General features: G+C 47.8%; 1 protein-coding gene across 3 annotated transcripts in view; it reads right to left on the bottom strand.

The window, feature by feature from the left end:
- Positions 1-6,849: 6,849 nt before the first annotated feature.
- LOC144168816 (uncharacterized) overlaps positions 6,850-17,293 on the bottom strand; it is a 101,805-nt gene continuing 91,361 nt past the window's right edge. For all 3 annotated transcript variants that reach the window (XM_077697804.1, XM_077697805.1, XM_077697806.1), the window contains 3 exons: positions 16,678-16,880; positions 10,929-10,983; positions 6,850-7,687 (listed from right to left, as the gene is read on the bottom strand). In XM_077697804.1, coding sequence (XP_077553930.1) covers positions 7,549-7,687; positions 10,929-10,983; positions 16,678-16,880 — 397 coding nt within the window. In that variant the 3' untranslated portion in view covers positions 6,850-7,548. The remainder of the gene's footprint in view (positions 7,688-10,928; positions 10,984-16,677; positions 16,881-17,293) is intronic.

The raw sequence follows: 17,293 nt of genomic DNA on the forward strand, positions 1-17,293 counted from the left end.
AGCAAAGCTGGGTGCCGCGGCGACAGGGTAAGAACGATTGCGGAAAGCCATGCGAGCGCTGCGGAAAGCGTAATCATAAGCGCCCTACCTGTTCAATGCGAGGGAGGCACTGTTACAAACGTGGGAAACAAGGGCACTTGGCAGAAATGTGCCAAAGGATTGCAAACTCGTTCAATGTCACAATCCAAGCCGACGACAGTAAAAGCAGCGTGTCGCAACTTTGTTCCGCAACTTCGAAGGATTCATTGGCGCCGCCGATTTAGTAGACGTTCACGTGGAACGGCGTAAATCGGAAGATGGACGTAGATACCGCCTCTCCCGTATGCGTCATCCCCAGAGCAACCTACGAAGCCCGCCACCATCAATGGCCGAAGCTGCAGGAACCGAAGATAAAGTCAGCGTGGTATTTGGGAAAGCCACCCGTGCTCAGAGCACTTTCAATGCGTTTCTGCCATAAATCAGCGGAAGTTGATTGTAACCTAACCGTCTTTGACTGCGAAGGTTCTTTCCTGTGCGGTCGCCATTTGTTGCAGAAACTACAAAAGCAGGGCGCAGCAGTACTCCACGCAGCTGTGCCGCCACTCGAGCCAAGCCCGGCGGCTCCACTAGTAAGTGCTGTGTTGGACCACCGCAACGACCTGAGCATGGAGGGCGCAGAACTCCTTAAAAGCCCACGGGTACCACATCAAGCCTGGAGTAACGCTAAAGTTCTTCAAGGCAAGACAGGGGCCCTACGCTCTGCTTGATAAGGTTTCAGAGGCATTACATTGACTCGTGGGAGCTGGTACTATATCCCCAGTGACCCACTCGAAATCGGCCACGCCCATTGTTCCAGTATTAAAGAAAGATGGTGCAGTTGGCATTTGTGGCGACTTCACGATTACATTGAACTTGGTATGCGAACTGGAACAACACCGGCTGCCTCTCATCGAGGATATTTTTTCACAATTAGTTGGGGGAAAGCGGGTCACCGTTTTGGTTGTGCGCGACGCCTACAACCACATTCCGCTGGGCGAAGAGTCTCGCCAATTCGCCGTGATAAAGAACACCAACAAGGGCCTCTTTCGCTTCAACCGCCTGGGATTGCTTTGGCACCAGCGATATTTCAAAGGCGGATTGAATCAATCCTGAAGGGCTTGCCTGAAATGAATTTGTACCTAAATTACGTGCTGATAGCAATAGAGGGTGACAGCGAAAACTAAAATCTGATGGCTGTGCTCGAGCGCTTCCGTGAACATGGCATTAAGCTTGTGTTGATAAGTGCCCCGTCAGCGAGCCCTCGGTTACATATCTAGGTCACCGTATCTACGCGAACGTACTGCATCACATGGAAAAGAATGTCGATGCTATCAGCCTAGCCCCCTCCCCCCAGAACGTCTACGAGCTACGCTCATTTTTGGGCATGGTAACCTTTTATAACAAGTTTATAACCGACTTCTACACCGTTGTACAAACTGCTGGAAACGGGCGCAAAGTGGACGTTGAGCGCGAAACAAAAAAAAGTCATCGTACAGGTGAAGAATGCGTTGTGCATGGCACCACTACTGAGTCATTTTGACCCGAACCGTAAACTCTTCATGGAATGTGATGCGTCTCTATACGCAGTTGAGGCTGCACTTTTTCACACCGAAGGCGAGAAGCGCCCGGTAGGGTTTCGATCGAGAAAGCTGACATTTGCTGAAAGAATGTACTCCCAGATCGAGCGCGAGACGTTGGCTTTGATATTTCGTGTTACTCGGTTTCGGAACTACCTTTTGGGGCGAGAGTTCACTCTGGTTTTGAATCAGCAGCCTTTGCTGGGTGTGTTAAGGCACAACCGTCAGACCCTCGTCATGGCGGCTGCCAGAATCCAAAGATGGGCCGTACTACTTGGTGCGTACAAGTATGAACTTCAGTACAATCCCGGAAAATTTATACTCAACGCAGATGCATTAAGCCGCTTACCCCCATCTTTTCTACAGGGGCTGCAGGACGCCGGCTATACGCCGGAGTACGTCCTCGTCGTCGACCAGTGGGACGAGCCTGCGGTGCCAGTGGAAGAGCTTCAAGTCCGCATGCCGTCAAACGGCGTACTCCAAGCGTGTGCAGGTACGTCATCGAAGCAAACTGCAGAGGGACTGTCAATTGGGCGAGTTGCTTCTTCCATCGTGAACGTCATCGAAGGTTGGCCGCAACGCACTGCTGAGGAAGGCAAAGATGCGGGTATACCACAAAAGGCGGAACGAGCTGTCCGTGCAGTCTAACTTGCTGCACTGGGGCCATCGTATTGTGGTTCCGGCAGAAGCCAGTAAGAATCCACTGAAATTGTTACATGGAGCTCATCAAAGAGTTTCGGCATAAAGGCAGTCGCACGGTCAAAATTTTGGTGGCCTCACTTGGACCACGATATTGAGCGCTTAGCCGGTGTGTGTCAGAATTGGGTACAGGTGTTGCCCATGCCAACCGCGAAAGCACCCATTGGCTTGTCAGAGACACAGGAAAGATGGTCGCGACTGCATGTCGACTTCGCGGGCCAATCCAAAGCAAGATGCTTTTTGCTGTCGTGAACTCTCACAGTAAATGGATTGCGGCCATTCCCCTGGGTCACGCGACCTCGCGCAGCACGGTTGATGCCCTGCGAACGCTATTCAGTAGATTCGGTCTGCCGCACACAATAGCATCTGATATAGGCACGCGAGGCACCGGGTGGGAGTTTAATGAGTTCTTTAAACAGAACGGGGTGTTCACGTGCGGGCGTCCCCCTACCACCCACAGAAAAATGGACTGGACGAACGTGTGGTGCGAACCATCAAAAACGGACTAAAGTGCGGGGACACAGACTTGTCAAAGACGCTGGCTAGAACACTGTTCCCCTAAAAAAATACGCCGCTCCCGTCAGGACGCTCACCATCAGAAATATTGTTGGGTTACAGGCTGCGCACCCGACTAGACATGTTTTTCGCCCAGGAACCGGTCAACAGGGGATGTCCAGTCTGCTGATAGCGCGGGCTGGAACTTTGCACCAGGAAATCCTGTGTACCTTCGCAATTACGGCTGCGATGACAAATGGACACCTGGGAATGTCCGGTCGACCTCGGGGGCACGCATCGTGTCTGTCGACACGGAGAACGGGCTTCTTCATTGCCACATGGACCAGCTCAGGGGGAGGAGCATCGAAGAACCTTCGGCTTCCGAGGATCCAGCTAGCCCTCAGATAAGCCCGGACCTGCCAGTACAAGACCGCGAAGCTCAGACGATTACTGCCCACGGTCTTCTGGACCACCCACCTCCAGAGCTGCGACGTATCACGAAGGCAGTATCACGAAGCCAGTGGGGCGTTACATATTCTAAGGAAGGAGAAATGCCACGAACTGTTGGCGACCGCTGCACAAACGCTGTCGGTTTACGCATGCGCGCGCCTTCTTCATTCTTCTCTCCCTCTCACCCTCCCTGACCTTTCGTCCTATAAAATCCCAAGCCGATTATAAACGTTCTCTTTTGCCCTGGCCACTCTGTTCTGGCACTTCCGGTTGCGGCCTAGCCGCGGGGCGTGTTGGAACAATCAGGAAAGCTAAAATTCCTCATTTGTACTTCTGCCTTCTTGCGTCTTGCTCGTCCGGCACTGCGCCTTTTATTTCTAGCATGCTTTGCAGTATCAGAGCTCGGACAAGATGTCTTTGAAATGCGAGGCCGATAATTCGTTTTTGGTATTTGGTTTTTCGTTTTGTGAGTCTTTGCACTTGAAACTTTTCAATACTTTGGCTGCCAGTAAGACAAAGTAAGTGACAGAGAGTAAGCACATCCATCGAACAATCCGAAGCTCCTTTGACGCGCGCATCGTAAACAACACGTGCGAAATATCCCGCACCTGCCTGGTGAGAAGTTTCATTTTCCGGTGAAGACGACCGAATATAGTACCACTCTGCGCCGAAGGACAAGCCGAGACGTACGCAGCGCCTGAACGTCCTCCACTCCTTTGGAGATTATCTCGTTTTTTCGCACCTTTGGAGCTCACCTGTCTCCGAAGTAACCTCCAGGTTATAACAAGAGCGTTGACACGAAGCTTCAAGTCTACCGATTCGCGCAAAAAACATCGCCTGGGATTGGAACCAGCATAGTAATAGGCCACTAGCGTAGCGCTCCATACAGCTGCGGTACCCAGAAATAGTACACTTCCCGGAGGCCTACTTTCATGGTATCGTAACTTGCTCTTTACTTGTAATGCAGCACTGTGAGCTAAGCTGAGCATTTCTTCAATACTGCTTGCAAAGTAAGGTTCCCCCTAGCCACCACAAATGCCTGACCACCGATGAATGTGTTCCTGTGAATGCAGAGAAAGCGGTTCCAGATGCGTGATTGCCCTAGAGACCTGTTCACCGTGCGTAGATGTGTTTCTCGTACTTTGGCTTTACGCTTTGCGATAAAAGACAACGTTGATTTTATCCCCTTATTAAAGGGACACTGAAGTGATATGTAAACATTGCGGGATTACTAGCGCAAATTGTACTCCGGAGTCCCCAGGCCATGTTTCGACCACTCTAGGCGCGTTTACGCGATTTTATTTAGTAGAAAAACTAATTCGAAAACGCTGTCCTCCTCTCTTTACGCTCGCCCATTTTCTGTGGCGTTTTCGTGTGACGTCAGGAGGGGATGAGCTGGCAATTGGCTGCGCCACGGCTGCGCTACTGCACGGCTCCCCGGCCGACAGAGTCAGTCGGCCCAGCGTTTCGTCCGCCGGCCGCCAGCGGGTCGTCGCAATCAAGGAGGTTAAAAAAAATTGCTTGGTCGCAATTCGTTCGCTTAGTTGAAACGAAGCCAGGACACGTTTGTGAATGGAAGAATGTGCCTTTCTTTACTTGGTTTGTTTGTACACTGTATCTAGCTCCAAGTCAAGGTCGCTTCACACAAGCGCTGCACATGCGACGCTTCGCTGACTGGTACGCCAGTAGGAAAATATAAGGCCTCTTGAAGGCGGGAGAAGAGTCAGCGAAGTCAATATAGGTACTAAGCAAATAAAATCAACTGATATTTTTACCGTACAGCGTAAAACTAGGGCGCGGGAAGCACTTTTTTGCGCTGGGCGAACAAGCACAGCGGTCAGCAGCACGACTACGCATCTGCGAACGCTTTTCCGTCTACGAAATGCAATTGCTAGACGTGAGCTACTGTGGAAACTCGGGCGACGCTTACTGCACGATCGCAGTACAACAAATAGTCACCTAAGCGGCTTGAAATGCCAAAACTAAATAAAAGTGTAAACCGGTTGTACAATATATACCTTATATTAGCAAGGCATTCGCATCCCGCTCCGTGGCCTAGCGGTCTGGGGCGCTAGGATTTCACCGCAAATGTTTTGCGAGTCACGAGTTCGAATCCCCGCGGTTACGTGCTTTTTTTTTGTACGCTAACTTTTTTGTTTTCCGCCGATGTTTTCTATATTGAGTTCACCTTTTTTTGGGCCGCAACGTTCATGGCTACACGAACTAGTTCACAAAACGCGCGCAGGCTGGCACTGGCGCGCTAGCGAGTTCTCATTGGCGTGCTGTTGCCATAAGCACCGACTGCTTGCAGGCAGTGGGCACAGGCCAGAATGAACAGACCCTTGGCCTGGTGCGAACACGCTTTTTACGATACAGGCATGAGGGAGGCAAACTCCAAATATGGGGGAAAAGCGCATGACATTTGAACGTCTGCGGGTACGCGGAGGGCGTTCATGCACTGCGTAGGTCTCGGCTAGTGAATGCTACGACTACAAGCCGTCCTGGGAGGCTTATCTTGTGCGTTTTACAGCCGACAACATGGCAGAAGCGCGGTACGATGATTACTGAGATATTGAGAATGCACATCCAACAAAGCCATTGGTTATGTTTTACAGAACCGAAACTGAAACCGAAACTTGTGTGATTGCTAACCTTGGGCATCGTCCAATCACGGCGCCCCTCCTCCCAACGTCACAGCCTTAGTTGGTGCAGCCGCCGCAAACCGCGCATGGTAGTTTTTCTTCTTTCGCGCTTTGTAAAATAATTACCGATTAGTCAACCGGATAAACGATGAAAAGTGTGCTAATTTGAGCCAGTCTACGCAGTGCAAGCAAAAACGGGAGCTTGACAAATTCACTTCAGTGTCCCTTTAACAACATTACCCTCGGTGACCTCCCTGCTACTTGTAATTTGCCTTAAAATTTATTATTCAAGTTGCAAACACAAGCAGCTTTAAACTCCAACGACACGGATGGGAGAATGTAGAGAGGATGACAGCGTTTTGTCATTGATTTTTGTACAATATTCGCGGAAGCGCACCCCCAGCGGTCGAAACTTGCCTTAGGGACTAAAGAGGTTATTCTGCACAAGTAATCTCCCGAAGCACACAAATCACTTTAGTTGCCTTTTTAAGACGTTTGGGAGGAACAGCTTGGCGTGCTTCTCCTCAGAAAGGTTCAATGACAGGGGTAATTAGGGAAACCAGTATCCTGCATGCCAGTACAGCCCGTGTAGCAGCCTGGACATTTTATTAATTAAACAGTAGCAAAATGCATACAAGTATTGTCCACTTGATATCGTGAAGCCTTACAAACTTATTTAATGGTAAAAGAAGTCAGTTAATATAAGTCAGCCCCTATAAGAAATGGATTGAAAACTGGCGCCATTTATAACTGTCAGCAAGTTTTAAAAACCGTGGACCCACATAAAAGCTCAACGGAAACAGTATTCGCAACGGAGTGTTGAATTCTATGGAGGAAGTTCAAGCGAGAATTGGGACAAACTCATTGAGAGACTTGGATCAACACTAACGGCCTCTGTACTTGTACGTAAATGTTCGCATACGGACGGGACAAGGAAAAGAAGAGACAGGACGAGCGCACATACCCAACAAGTTTATTGAAAAATTGAACATGCTAACATAAACACACCAGCACATGCGCACACAAGACACGATCCTTATCACATGATATAACGGTTTAAGAATTGATACTCATTTTCATACAGTGTTACGTATAAGTATGATAAACCAAGTAGCCAAACAACATGCATTACTGAGCTTTAGTCTAAATTTACCTTCGATATAGAGTATAAGAAGACTCCTAAAATGCTACAAATCTATAAAAAGTCTACAGAATAGGCGCAGCGATTGTCCACATTTAGGACACCAGAAACAAAATTCTCCGAAATGCGAACGCCAGAGAACAGGCAGTCGGAGAAACTGAATAATATATTTCCAATTTTAATTTAAGGCAGTCTTTTCTTCAGAGCAGTTTTACACAGAGCAAGTGCAGCAACAGGGAAGGTTCCCGCAGCGAATAAGTGATGGAAAAGGATTCCCAAGATTGCTTTGAAGGTGTTAGCCACACTCTCCTTCCAGGATTACTTCTGTGTATAGTCGGAGACAGCAGATATCAGGGCGGCTGCGGGGGTATGCAGTTGATCCTGTTGGATGCTGTCTTCTGCTTAGTTGAAGTTGGGGGGGGGGGGGGGGGGGGCGGGGTTCACTCCTCGTCGGCTGTTCTCCCACATCGGCTTTTCTCCTCCATTTTCAGGTTGGTCCTCGCCCCCTGCAGCCTTCTTACACGTTTCACTTCCTCAGCGCCCGCCTTGGATTAAACGAATTAGCAAGCCAGGAGGTCGCAAATAATTTCAGGATGTCCAATCCGAAGGACACCACTGTCTGTACTACGCGATGGTCAAGAAACTCCATAAATTTTTCCCAGCCGCTGAAAATAGAAAAGAAAACGTTGAACCTTGATCATCAATTTGCACCATGTAGTCATAAAATATGCCATCAAGTATTTTAGAAAACTGCTTACATAAGGCGTTGTTTTCTCCAACTCCCGGGTCTAAGAATCCCCGATAGCACAGTGTAGCTACAATGGAATTCCTCTACCCCAAAATTCAAAAGTGTTCGCGACTGTAACTCTGTCCCAGCCGGCTATTGCCGCCCACATTCCAAAATCGCCTCTCAAAGTTTTGCCTACTCGAAGCTTTTGCAAGCGTGTTGCACCAACCTGTTCGGTTGAAACTTGTATCAGTTAGCGGGATGTGGTGCAACTCCAAGAGACATCGTGCAAACAAAACGCGGGATAATGTTGTTCCGGAATAAATCTCTGACAAATCTTATCAAACATTCCTTTGGAAAGATATTGCTGGCACATTAGGCAATGTTCGCAGGCTGCGCTTTCTTCAAAAGAAAGCGTTCGGAAACAGAACCAGCACTTGAGACACTGTGCTGTTGTTTTTTTATTTTAAGACAATTTTTATCGAGTGCGTGCATATTCATGATGTAGCACGTGCAGCAAAGGGCACCAATTTGTAAGAGTACACACTAACAGTTCGGCCGTCGGAAGATATTTAATAAACCTGGACAAAAAATTACACCATCTTCCCGGAGGGGAACCCCGAGTAGAATGCGAAGGATGCATGGAGTCGAGTGAAGTTCCCATTAGTTTTCAGTTTGTCGTTTCCCTTGGCGTTCAGCTTCGCATGCCTTCGTTGTATCAGTACCTTCTTGACGTAGTTTGAAAGAGTGAAGGGCAGCAGGCGCGTTCGTAGCACATGCTCCCGTCTCGGTTTGTAGCGCAGTGGGAGGAGCGCCACGTACCTCCCCTTGCGGCCAGAGAGTCGTGGGATCCAAACCGGGCGCCGCCTATTTCTTTCTAGAGTTGAGTGCGCTGACGTCAGCCCAGACGCTGACGGCGCTGAAGAGACGCGCATACGCAGTAGAGTGCGGACGGCGGACTACGACAATGAGGGAGGGCGGGACACAGCCCCGAGCATGAGATGCTTTGCATCTAAAAATGTTTCCAGTTTTAAACGCAAGTTACACGATTGTGGTTCGCATTGTTGGGGATAATCAGCGGTTTATGCAGGATGAGAACGCATCATTTTGTATGTGCTGTGTTGCCGTCAGACATATTTACCCAGAGGCATGCAATTAGTAATTATAAAGAACTCGTCCTGGTGTAAGGAGACTGGCGGAGACATATCAGGTACGTGCACAAAATAATAGCAATGGGATATGTTCAGCAAAAGAGTTACAAAGAACCGACGGTACACGAAGTTCCCTAGAATATTTAACGGCTGAAACGTAATGGTGGTAATGCATAAGGATGGTGGAGGCTGCTTTGCTGGATCAAGCGGTGTTACCCTGCCAAGATATGCCGGAAATTGCTCCGTCCGAACGCTACCTAATGAGTCAATATTATGGTCTTTTTACCACGAGTCTACCAGTTTCCTCTCGTGAAGAATGCTAAGAAGTCGCCACAGCTCCTTGTGCAGCATCAAATGTCCCCTAGGAAAGGCGATGGTCCATACTGGAGCGTAGGTATGCCAACTTTCGCATCACTGCGAGCATTGCCACCGTTTCTACAGCATGATCTAGGCTACACAATACGTAGTAGTGCACATCGCCTACCACTGCACATGACGGACAAAGAGGTGATCGCAGGCCATCTACTTTGAATACCCACGCAAGGTCTGCGCTGTGCCTGTTTGAATGCTGTACAGCAAAGTTGTCTCCAATCTTGTAAGTCCTTTTGTAACGTAGGGCTGATAATGGGAATGTCCCAAAGACGTGAGATGATCGACTAACGCCCGCCTGAAGTCGTTCGAGTTGTCGGCGGAAATCTTAACACACTTCGTGTAATCTGATGAGCGGCCTTACTGCCCGTGACACATACATGGGATAGAGTCCATTGAAACCGCATATGAAACCATTGCTGCTCAGCTCTTCCCCAAGCCGCAAGGAACGCTGACAGGCGCTTTCCGCCGGTATTTCACAGAGAAAATGTGTTAGTTCTCATTATGAATATCTCAGAATTACAACCTCCCGCAGCGTCTATGACTTCGTTTCCAGATGTAGCCACGATTGCAATACGTTGTTTCGCTGGAGTCGTGAGTCACGATCCAATCGTGAGCCCAGGAAACCTGCACATCTGGAATGACATATGCCTCGGAACTAAGCACTCTGTGCTGATTGTCTGAGCCATCCGTAAAAAAATTGGGGAAGCTTGCCCTAACGTCGAAGACTCGAATGGCGAAGTTGTTGTAGATGAGTGCTGCCAGACACATAGTAAGTTTCAGTATTATTGTTTATTTGCATACTTGCGGTGGTAGTAATCGTGGTCATGTGCATGACAGAGGTAGCCAGCTTCTTTGCGGCGAATGGTGGGTGCAAAGTAATCCTCAGCTTTGTAGACTTCCACCAGCTCAACTGGCGCAGCTAGCACTAAGTCGCGCAAGGTTTAAAACATACCTAGGGTGTAGTATTTCTTAAGACGTGAACAGTGAAATACGCTTCATAGGGCATTTGCACAAGTTTAAAACTCTTTATTGACATGTTCGGTTGTTGCTTTGCACTGTGGTAGTAGCAGTCATCCTCATATGCTTCGATATCAACGTGTTCCTCATGCCAAGCAATACATGTGCTGTAGCGCTTGATGTCAGCGCTGGAGTTGTTTTGTTAAAGCCACTGCGCGAGCCAAAGATACGGCATTGCCGCGAGGTAAGCGCTCGTGAGCGCTCGAAATTTTCGCACTCCTCGTGAGCTTTGCAGTTTTATTTTATACACTGCTTTACTGCCATCTGTTTCTTTGTCTTTGTAAAAAGTGCGCGACCACACAACTTCTAAGCATTCATACGGACACTACTCTCTTGTATGTGCTTACAGTTACATGGACACGTGCGCCTCTCATGCTTTTATGTTCTGCTGCCTTAAATTTTCAGTGTTGGCATTTGCGATTACACGCGGTCCTCCACCGGCTGCACATAGGCGGCTTGCAGTAACGGTGATACGAAAATAAATAAGAACAAACCACCTATAACGCTAACGCTCATCAGAGCGAAGACGGGTGCGACCAGGGATACCCTGAAGAAACATTGACGTACTTTGCCCGGTGACCTCTGGAGAGCACTAAAGTGATTCGACAAAAGCCAAATCGCAGTGTGGGAGCAATTTACCTCTTTGACTTGACCTCCTGAGAACTGTCGTCCTTTTTGCTGTTGGCGTTGCGATCTGTCGACAAAGAAAACAAAAAAATTACCTTGCGAACTATTTAAAAACACGCTTCACAGGAAACGTGGGATCGTCCGACAAGAAAAACGCTGGATGTAGTGGGATGTGTAGGCTGTATGTTGTGGGAAATGTTTTCGTCGTGATGTATCAAATGTCTTGCATTTAATGAGTACATGAGGTGAGGAAAGGGCCTTTCTGCACCTGCCACACAGAGGTCTTGAAGACCCCCTGAGCGGATACGAGTGCCTTGCCCGTGTGTGCCCTATCCGTAGCCTAGTAAAGCCAACTTCTGTGCACCTGTTACGTGTGTCAGTGTTATATGGTCGCAAGTGTGGTTTTATTAAAACTAATTTGTTGTCTGTCTGTTCAGTCCAGTGTGTTTGCTATGTTTTGAGACGTTGTCTGCTGTGTCCCTTTGTTTCAGGATAGGGTCATGTTGTTACGTCTACATATTCAAGAGTAGCCATTTGATTCAAGAGCAGCCATTTGATTCGCGGTTTTGTTCTCGGCTATCCCATAGTGACAAGGAAGCCATCAAATTGTTATCTCAAAACTTACACATGCCGATAAAAAAGCCTCAAAAACAAGACTGCTTAGATATTTTTTTTTAACTTTTTCTAGACGAAAGTGTGCGTACAACGCTCACAGAATCAGTGTACACTATGGACTTTATATTTGCATGTTGGAAAATGTGATATAACACGATTAGGATGCCGTGCGCTTCAGCCTTAAAAATGCTATTGCGGAAGTTCATTCCCTTACACAGGAATGGTCGGTCAGTGCGCAGCACTCGACAAAGCCTTAAGAGTCTTTCATGCTTCAAGTAAAACTCTGCACACTGGCACTTCTGCAAAAACAGGAAATGGTGCATAACAGTTACTGCTGGGGCCCTGTTTTTGCCCATTGCGTAAAGTACAGGTTACAATACTGAGGACGGAGTCGTCATGGTGCAATAAAATCAATGAGAGGTGCCTTGTGGGTGCCTGAAAAGGAGACTGTTAGCTCAGAAGTTTCTCTTCTAACTCTCAGAGGGAACGGCGTGGAAATAGATAGAAATAGTACGACTGGCGGTACTGAGTCCCTGCCCATACCAGACGCTGCTCCGCTGCCCGGCAAGCCGCGTCTGCGTACGTCGCAGACGCAGGTGCGGGAGTATGCCCCACAGGTGCGGGAGTGTGCCGCATGCGGTCCCCGGCAGTTACCACAAGTAAAGGTGGTGGTGTCGCAGTTGTCGGTGGGGTGGTCCTGTGTGGCACAATTTCCACAGGTCGTTTTGCCGCGGCAAGGGTTTGTGCTGAGCCCGAACCGCTGGCACTTGAAGCAGCGGCGCGCGTTCATTGCGTGAGGATGAATAGAACACCGGGTGAAGCCTGCGTTTGCATGATCTGGGAGCGATGAGCGGTTGAATGTCAGAATTATATGTTTGGTGGGTATTGTCATCTCTGCGCATCGTGATGCGGCGCACGGCTTTGTCGCCCTCATCCTTCAATTCTCCGAGAAGGTCACGTTCTGTCAGAGTTAGCAGATCTGGATCAAAGATCACACCCTGGGAACTGTTGATTCTGTTGTGGGATGTGACGCTGATGTCCTGATCGACCATTTTAGTATGACGAAGAAGCGTTGTCCCCTGTTGTTGGTTCTTAACCTCAACAAGGACTTCGCCCTTTCGTTGTTTTTTGCATTGTATGTTTTATACATTATTTCTTCAAAATACTTTGTGATCAAACATACTCATTCTGAAGCTACATGAAAGGCTGGTGAAGCGATTAGATGAGCAGGAAACGAGAGTACCTGTCAAGCTCTGGAAAGCTTGCAGTTGCTGGTTGGGGAAACGAGACTTCGGTGCCGCCCCCTTTCAGGGACCGCTCACCGTTTTTGGAGGCGGTTTGATTTATTCCTACAGCATAGGAAAATAGCAGGAGGCGGCGGTACTTCCTTCGCTTGGTTTACCCTGACGCCGACAGATGCCCCAGAGCTCCCTGCCTGGAAAACAAACAGGGAGCCCATCCGCCGGAGTTTGACCACGGCTCCGACGGCCACCATTTGTGGTTTCTACCCTCCCCCTTAAACCTATAGCCGCGGTTGGAAATACCCTAAGTATGTGGGCTCGGGGTCTATGGTAAGGCCAATACCGTGACCTTGAATACGCAAGGCACCCCGTGCAGCGATCTTGCGTTATTTGTTTGCAGCTGAAGTCTCTGTAAGTTTGACGATCGATTGAACGCACTTTCAGCTTAGGTTGGACGCACACGTGACGCAGTTTCAATGTGAAAAAGCTTTTGCACTCCTCTCAACTTTCTGCATGCTCTGTACAGCTTGTCGCTGGGTGGAGGGAGAGTCCTCCGAGCCAGGCGATACGCTTTGGTGTCTCGTGGTAGTCGACGAGTCGGTCCTTAGTACTGAACCAGAGTTGTGTGGCCTCTTCGTTGCCAGCGCGGAGAGTTACAGCCTTTGTGCGCTGGGAACCAAGTGATGTTGTTATGGATATGAAGGTTGGCTCCCTCCAGGATGCGGACCGCTGTGGGTGAGATCTCCCCTTTGGCATAATTCCCTACTGCTTGGCATGAGTCGCTGAGGACTGTGGAACAGTAGAGGTGTGAGAAAGATTCGGAGGAGAGTTCATAGAAAGGTTAGATGCAAGCTAAGGCTGAATCTCAAAAGAGAAGGAAAGAAGCTCGTAAAAATTAGGACCCCCCCCATGAAGTCAGTCAGAGCTAGATCGCAGGAATTTAACAAATTCACTCGTCTGAGCGAGCGGAACGAGGTCAGTCTGGACAGGTTAAATGACCCCCTAACATCGTTAATCAATGAATCAGCAGCGGCTGTTGCAGAAAGAGCTTGTAGAGAACAAACTGGAAAACTCACAAACAAAACGAAGGAACTTATTTCAAATCATAAGAACATAAGCTTCTCGGGTACAGTGCATTAAATTGAACAAGCGGTGCTGTCGAAATCGAATAAAAGAATTAAAACAAATAACATTCGCCCATAAACCCTTCCTGCCATCGGGGAAACGTTGGCGATAGGAAGAAGCTTGAAGGCAACAAAAAAGAAGCTGGCTACTGGTACAGACAGAATGTACGCACTCAGAGAGGAACAGCGTAACATTGTGCACAATATGAACAAGATAATAAAAATAGTCGAGCGATTCTACACGAGGTTAGCCGCAAGCGACATTGGACAAAGGGAAAGTACTGAGCCTAAAAGCTTAGTTCGCGATGTTTAAGCAGTAATTAAAAAGGAAGTTGAAATAGCGAATAAAAGCAGAGACAGGGGGCAAAGCTGCAGGTAACGACGGCATAAGCATTGGCCTTCCAAAGTAGGGTGGAGATATAATACTAGAAAAGCTGGCTAAACTATTCTTACAATGCTTAAAAACGTTAAAGGTACCCAAAGCCCGAAAAAAGAGAAACATAGGTAATTCAAAAGGGAGATAAAGATCTTACGAACTACAGACCTATCAACATTCTTTCGGTTATATACACGTTCTTTACCAAGTTAATAGTTAGCCGTATTAATGAGAGCCTAGACTACCAACAAACCATGAAACAGGCTGGATTTAGAAAAAAACATACTAATAATAACAATGATACTACAATCAATAAGATCTATGTAATCAACCGAGTAATTGACAAATTGCGCCGACTATGACAACAGTTTTACATGACATTTATATATGAAAAAGCGTTTGTTTCAGTAAACACCGCCGCAGTGACAGGCCCCTCAAAGGACCAAGGAATGTAAGAGAGGACTCATAGATAAAATCTATAAAGAATGCGTGGGCGGGATAATCCTTCACAAGCAAAGCGGAAAATACCCGATCCGAAAGGGGGGTAAAACGAGCATATGCAATCTCGCCAAAACTGCTCATAGCATGTCTGGAGAGTGCATTCAGGAAGATTTACCGCGAAAAATGTTGGTTACGGATAGACTAGGCGTACGTGACCTATTTGAGGTTTTCAGGCGACATGGTCTTGCTGAGTGAATCTGCTGAAAAACTCTAAAATATTGCAAAAAAGACGCACATTCAGAGCTTCGCCGTGCGGCTCAGTATAAATCTGAATAAAGCTAAACAAATGATAAATCAACATGCTGAACTTCTCATACTGATCACAAGTGACGAAACAGTGCCACAAGTGGAGGAATAAAAATGCCTTAGCAAGATGGTCAGTGTTGACCCCAACGACAACAAATGCATCAGGCGCAGAATAGGATTGGGCTGGAGTGCACTCGGTAAGCACCCGCAGCAAAGGAAAAGTAAGCTACCCTGCCCCTAAAAAGAAATGTATTCAAGCAATGCATCCCGCCTGTGATGACATGCGTAACTGAAGCGTAACGCCTGACTAAACAATTAGAAAACAAACTTTGATCCGCCTAACCTGCATGGATCGAATAAGCATGGGAATAAGGCTTAGGGAGAGGAAAAGAGCAACGTGGATTAGTGAGCAAACGCGAATATAAGATATCCTAGTTCAAATCAAGAAAAAAAACAGGACGTGGGCTGGACATGTGGTACGACGAACTGAGAACAGGTGGACCACGAAGGCAACAGAATGGAAGCCGAGATGTGGGACCGGAAGGACAAGGTCCTTAACTCGAAGGAGCGACGAAATAAAAAACTCGGAGGCATACAGTGGATTCGGGCAGGGCCGCACAGAAGCGGGCGGAGGAAAATGGAAAAGGCCTTCGCCCTGCAAAGTAGCTAAACACGCTGTTATTTTTGTTCATGATGATGATGGCGATGATGATGTACTACTGAATAAGAGCCGAAAATTAAGGGAGTCAACGCGATGCTCTCAATAAGACATATAGCGTACTCCGACATAGGATTATCCTATAGGACAAGCCCGTTTGAGGTTGTTTTTGTTCTGTGTGTAGCCATTAGTTGACGAAAGGTGATTGCAGGCACTGTCGCGGTTGTACCAATCTCATAACAAATTGTCGGTCCTACGGGCAGTGTTTATCCTAACTATAAAATATTTCACTTGGTGCTTATAAAATTCTTTTCAAAGCCAACAAACGCTGCTAAATGTGTGTTTTTCCCAAACCCCGTTTTAATTCTGACATCACTTTGTCGTTTACTGTTCTTATAACTGAACCGTACATTACAGGCAGACAGGTTGTCTCTGCCTTTAAACTGAGTTCATACGGTAAAAATTGTAAATATTTTAATTATTATAACACCAACTTTTGTTAAGTGACGACGTTCCTAAGACCATGCATAGGCACGAGCATTTCTAGGTCCCCCAAATCATCCTCCAAAACAGAAATATTCCTACCCTGTAGACTGGATAGAAAAATGCCACCTAATGACTGCCTGTCCTTTTCCTCAAACGTGAGGCTTTTCAACAAAGTTGCAATTGCCTCTCTTACCCACCGCGGTGGCTCAGCGGCTAAGGCGTTGCGCTGCTGACCACGATGTCATGGGCTTGATTCCCGGCCACGGCGGCCGCTTTTCTGATGGAGTCCAAACGCAAAAACGCCCGTGTGTTCGAGATTTTGCCGCACCTTAAAGATCCCCAGGCGGTCGAAATTAATCCGGAGCCCTCCACTACGGCGCGCCTCATCACCTGCGTTGCGTCGGCGCGTTAAACCCTATAATGAAGATATTGCCGCAGTTGCTGTACGTTATGCGTGTTCTGTATTTACACAATTTCTAATAAGGCCTTGGCCACGTAATACGAATAATCTTACCTTCATCCCCAAATTTTCTGATGAGTATTAGAGCCGCCACCAAAGGTATGCCTTGAGCGATCAAGTCCTCTTTTTGGAGGTACTTGAAATGCGCGATGCTTCTAACACCCAGTCTTTGTAGCGCAGTCATGATGTCTTCAAATTGGTCTCTGTGGTAGGCGGCTTCATTACGGAGTGTCATCTGTACCTGACTCCTAAGCTCCCTGCAAAAGGAAAAGTGCGGGAATGTACGCAAGAAAAAGCAGCCATTGAAATCCTCCCAAAGCAATTACGAGCGGTCAGTGAAAGCATTCTAAGCTGAGGTTCAGTCATAAACACGTTTCTTTTCTTCTGATTACGACAAATACAGACGGAAACGACCTATCTGACAAAACCCGCCAAGCTAGCGCAAACGGTAGTCCATGGCTGTTTTAAAAGTGGAGCTGCTTACGCTTTGCGTTCCGCCATGGATTGTTACTAGAAAAACGTCAAGCCGAACACTCGTGACTATGCGCCTCCTGAGGAACACCCGGCTTAGTACAGGCTTGCGCGTGGGCTTGCGTGACGACACGAGGTCGGAAAAATACCGTGAAAAAATACCGAGGACACGTGAGCGTGCGCCTCATCAGGAGCGCTC

This window comes from Haemaphysalis longicornis, unplaced genomic scaffold (genome assembly GCF_048455015.1).
Source record: "Haemaphysalis longicornis isolate Haplotype H1 unplaced genomic scaffold, Haemaphysalis longicornis Haplotype H1 scaffold_2, whole genome shotgun sequence".
Taxonomy (NCBI): domain Eukaryota; kingdom Metazoa; phylum Arthropoda; class Arachnida; order Ixodida; family Ixodidae; genus Haemaphysalis; species Haemaphysalis longicornis.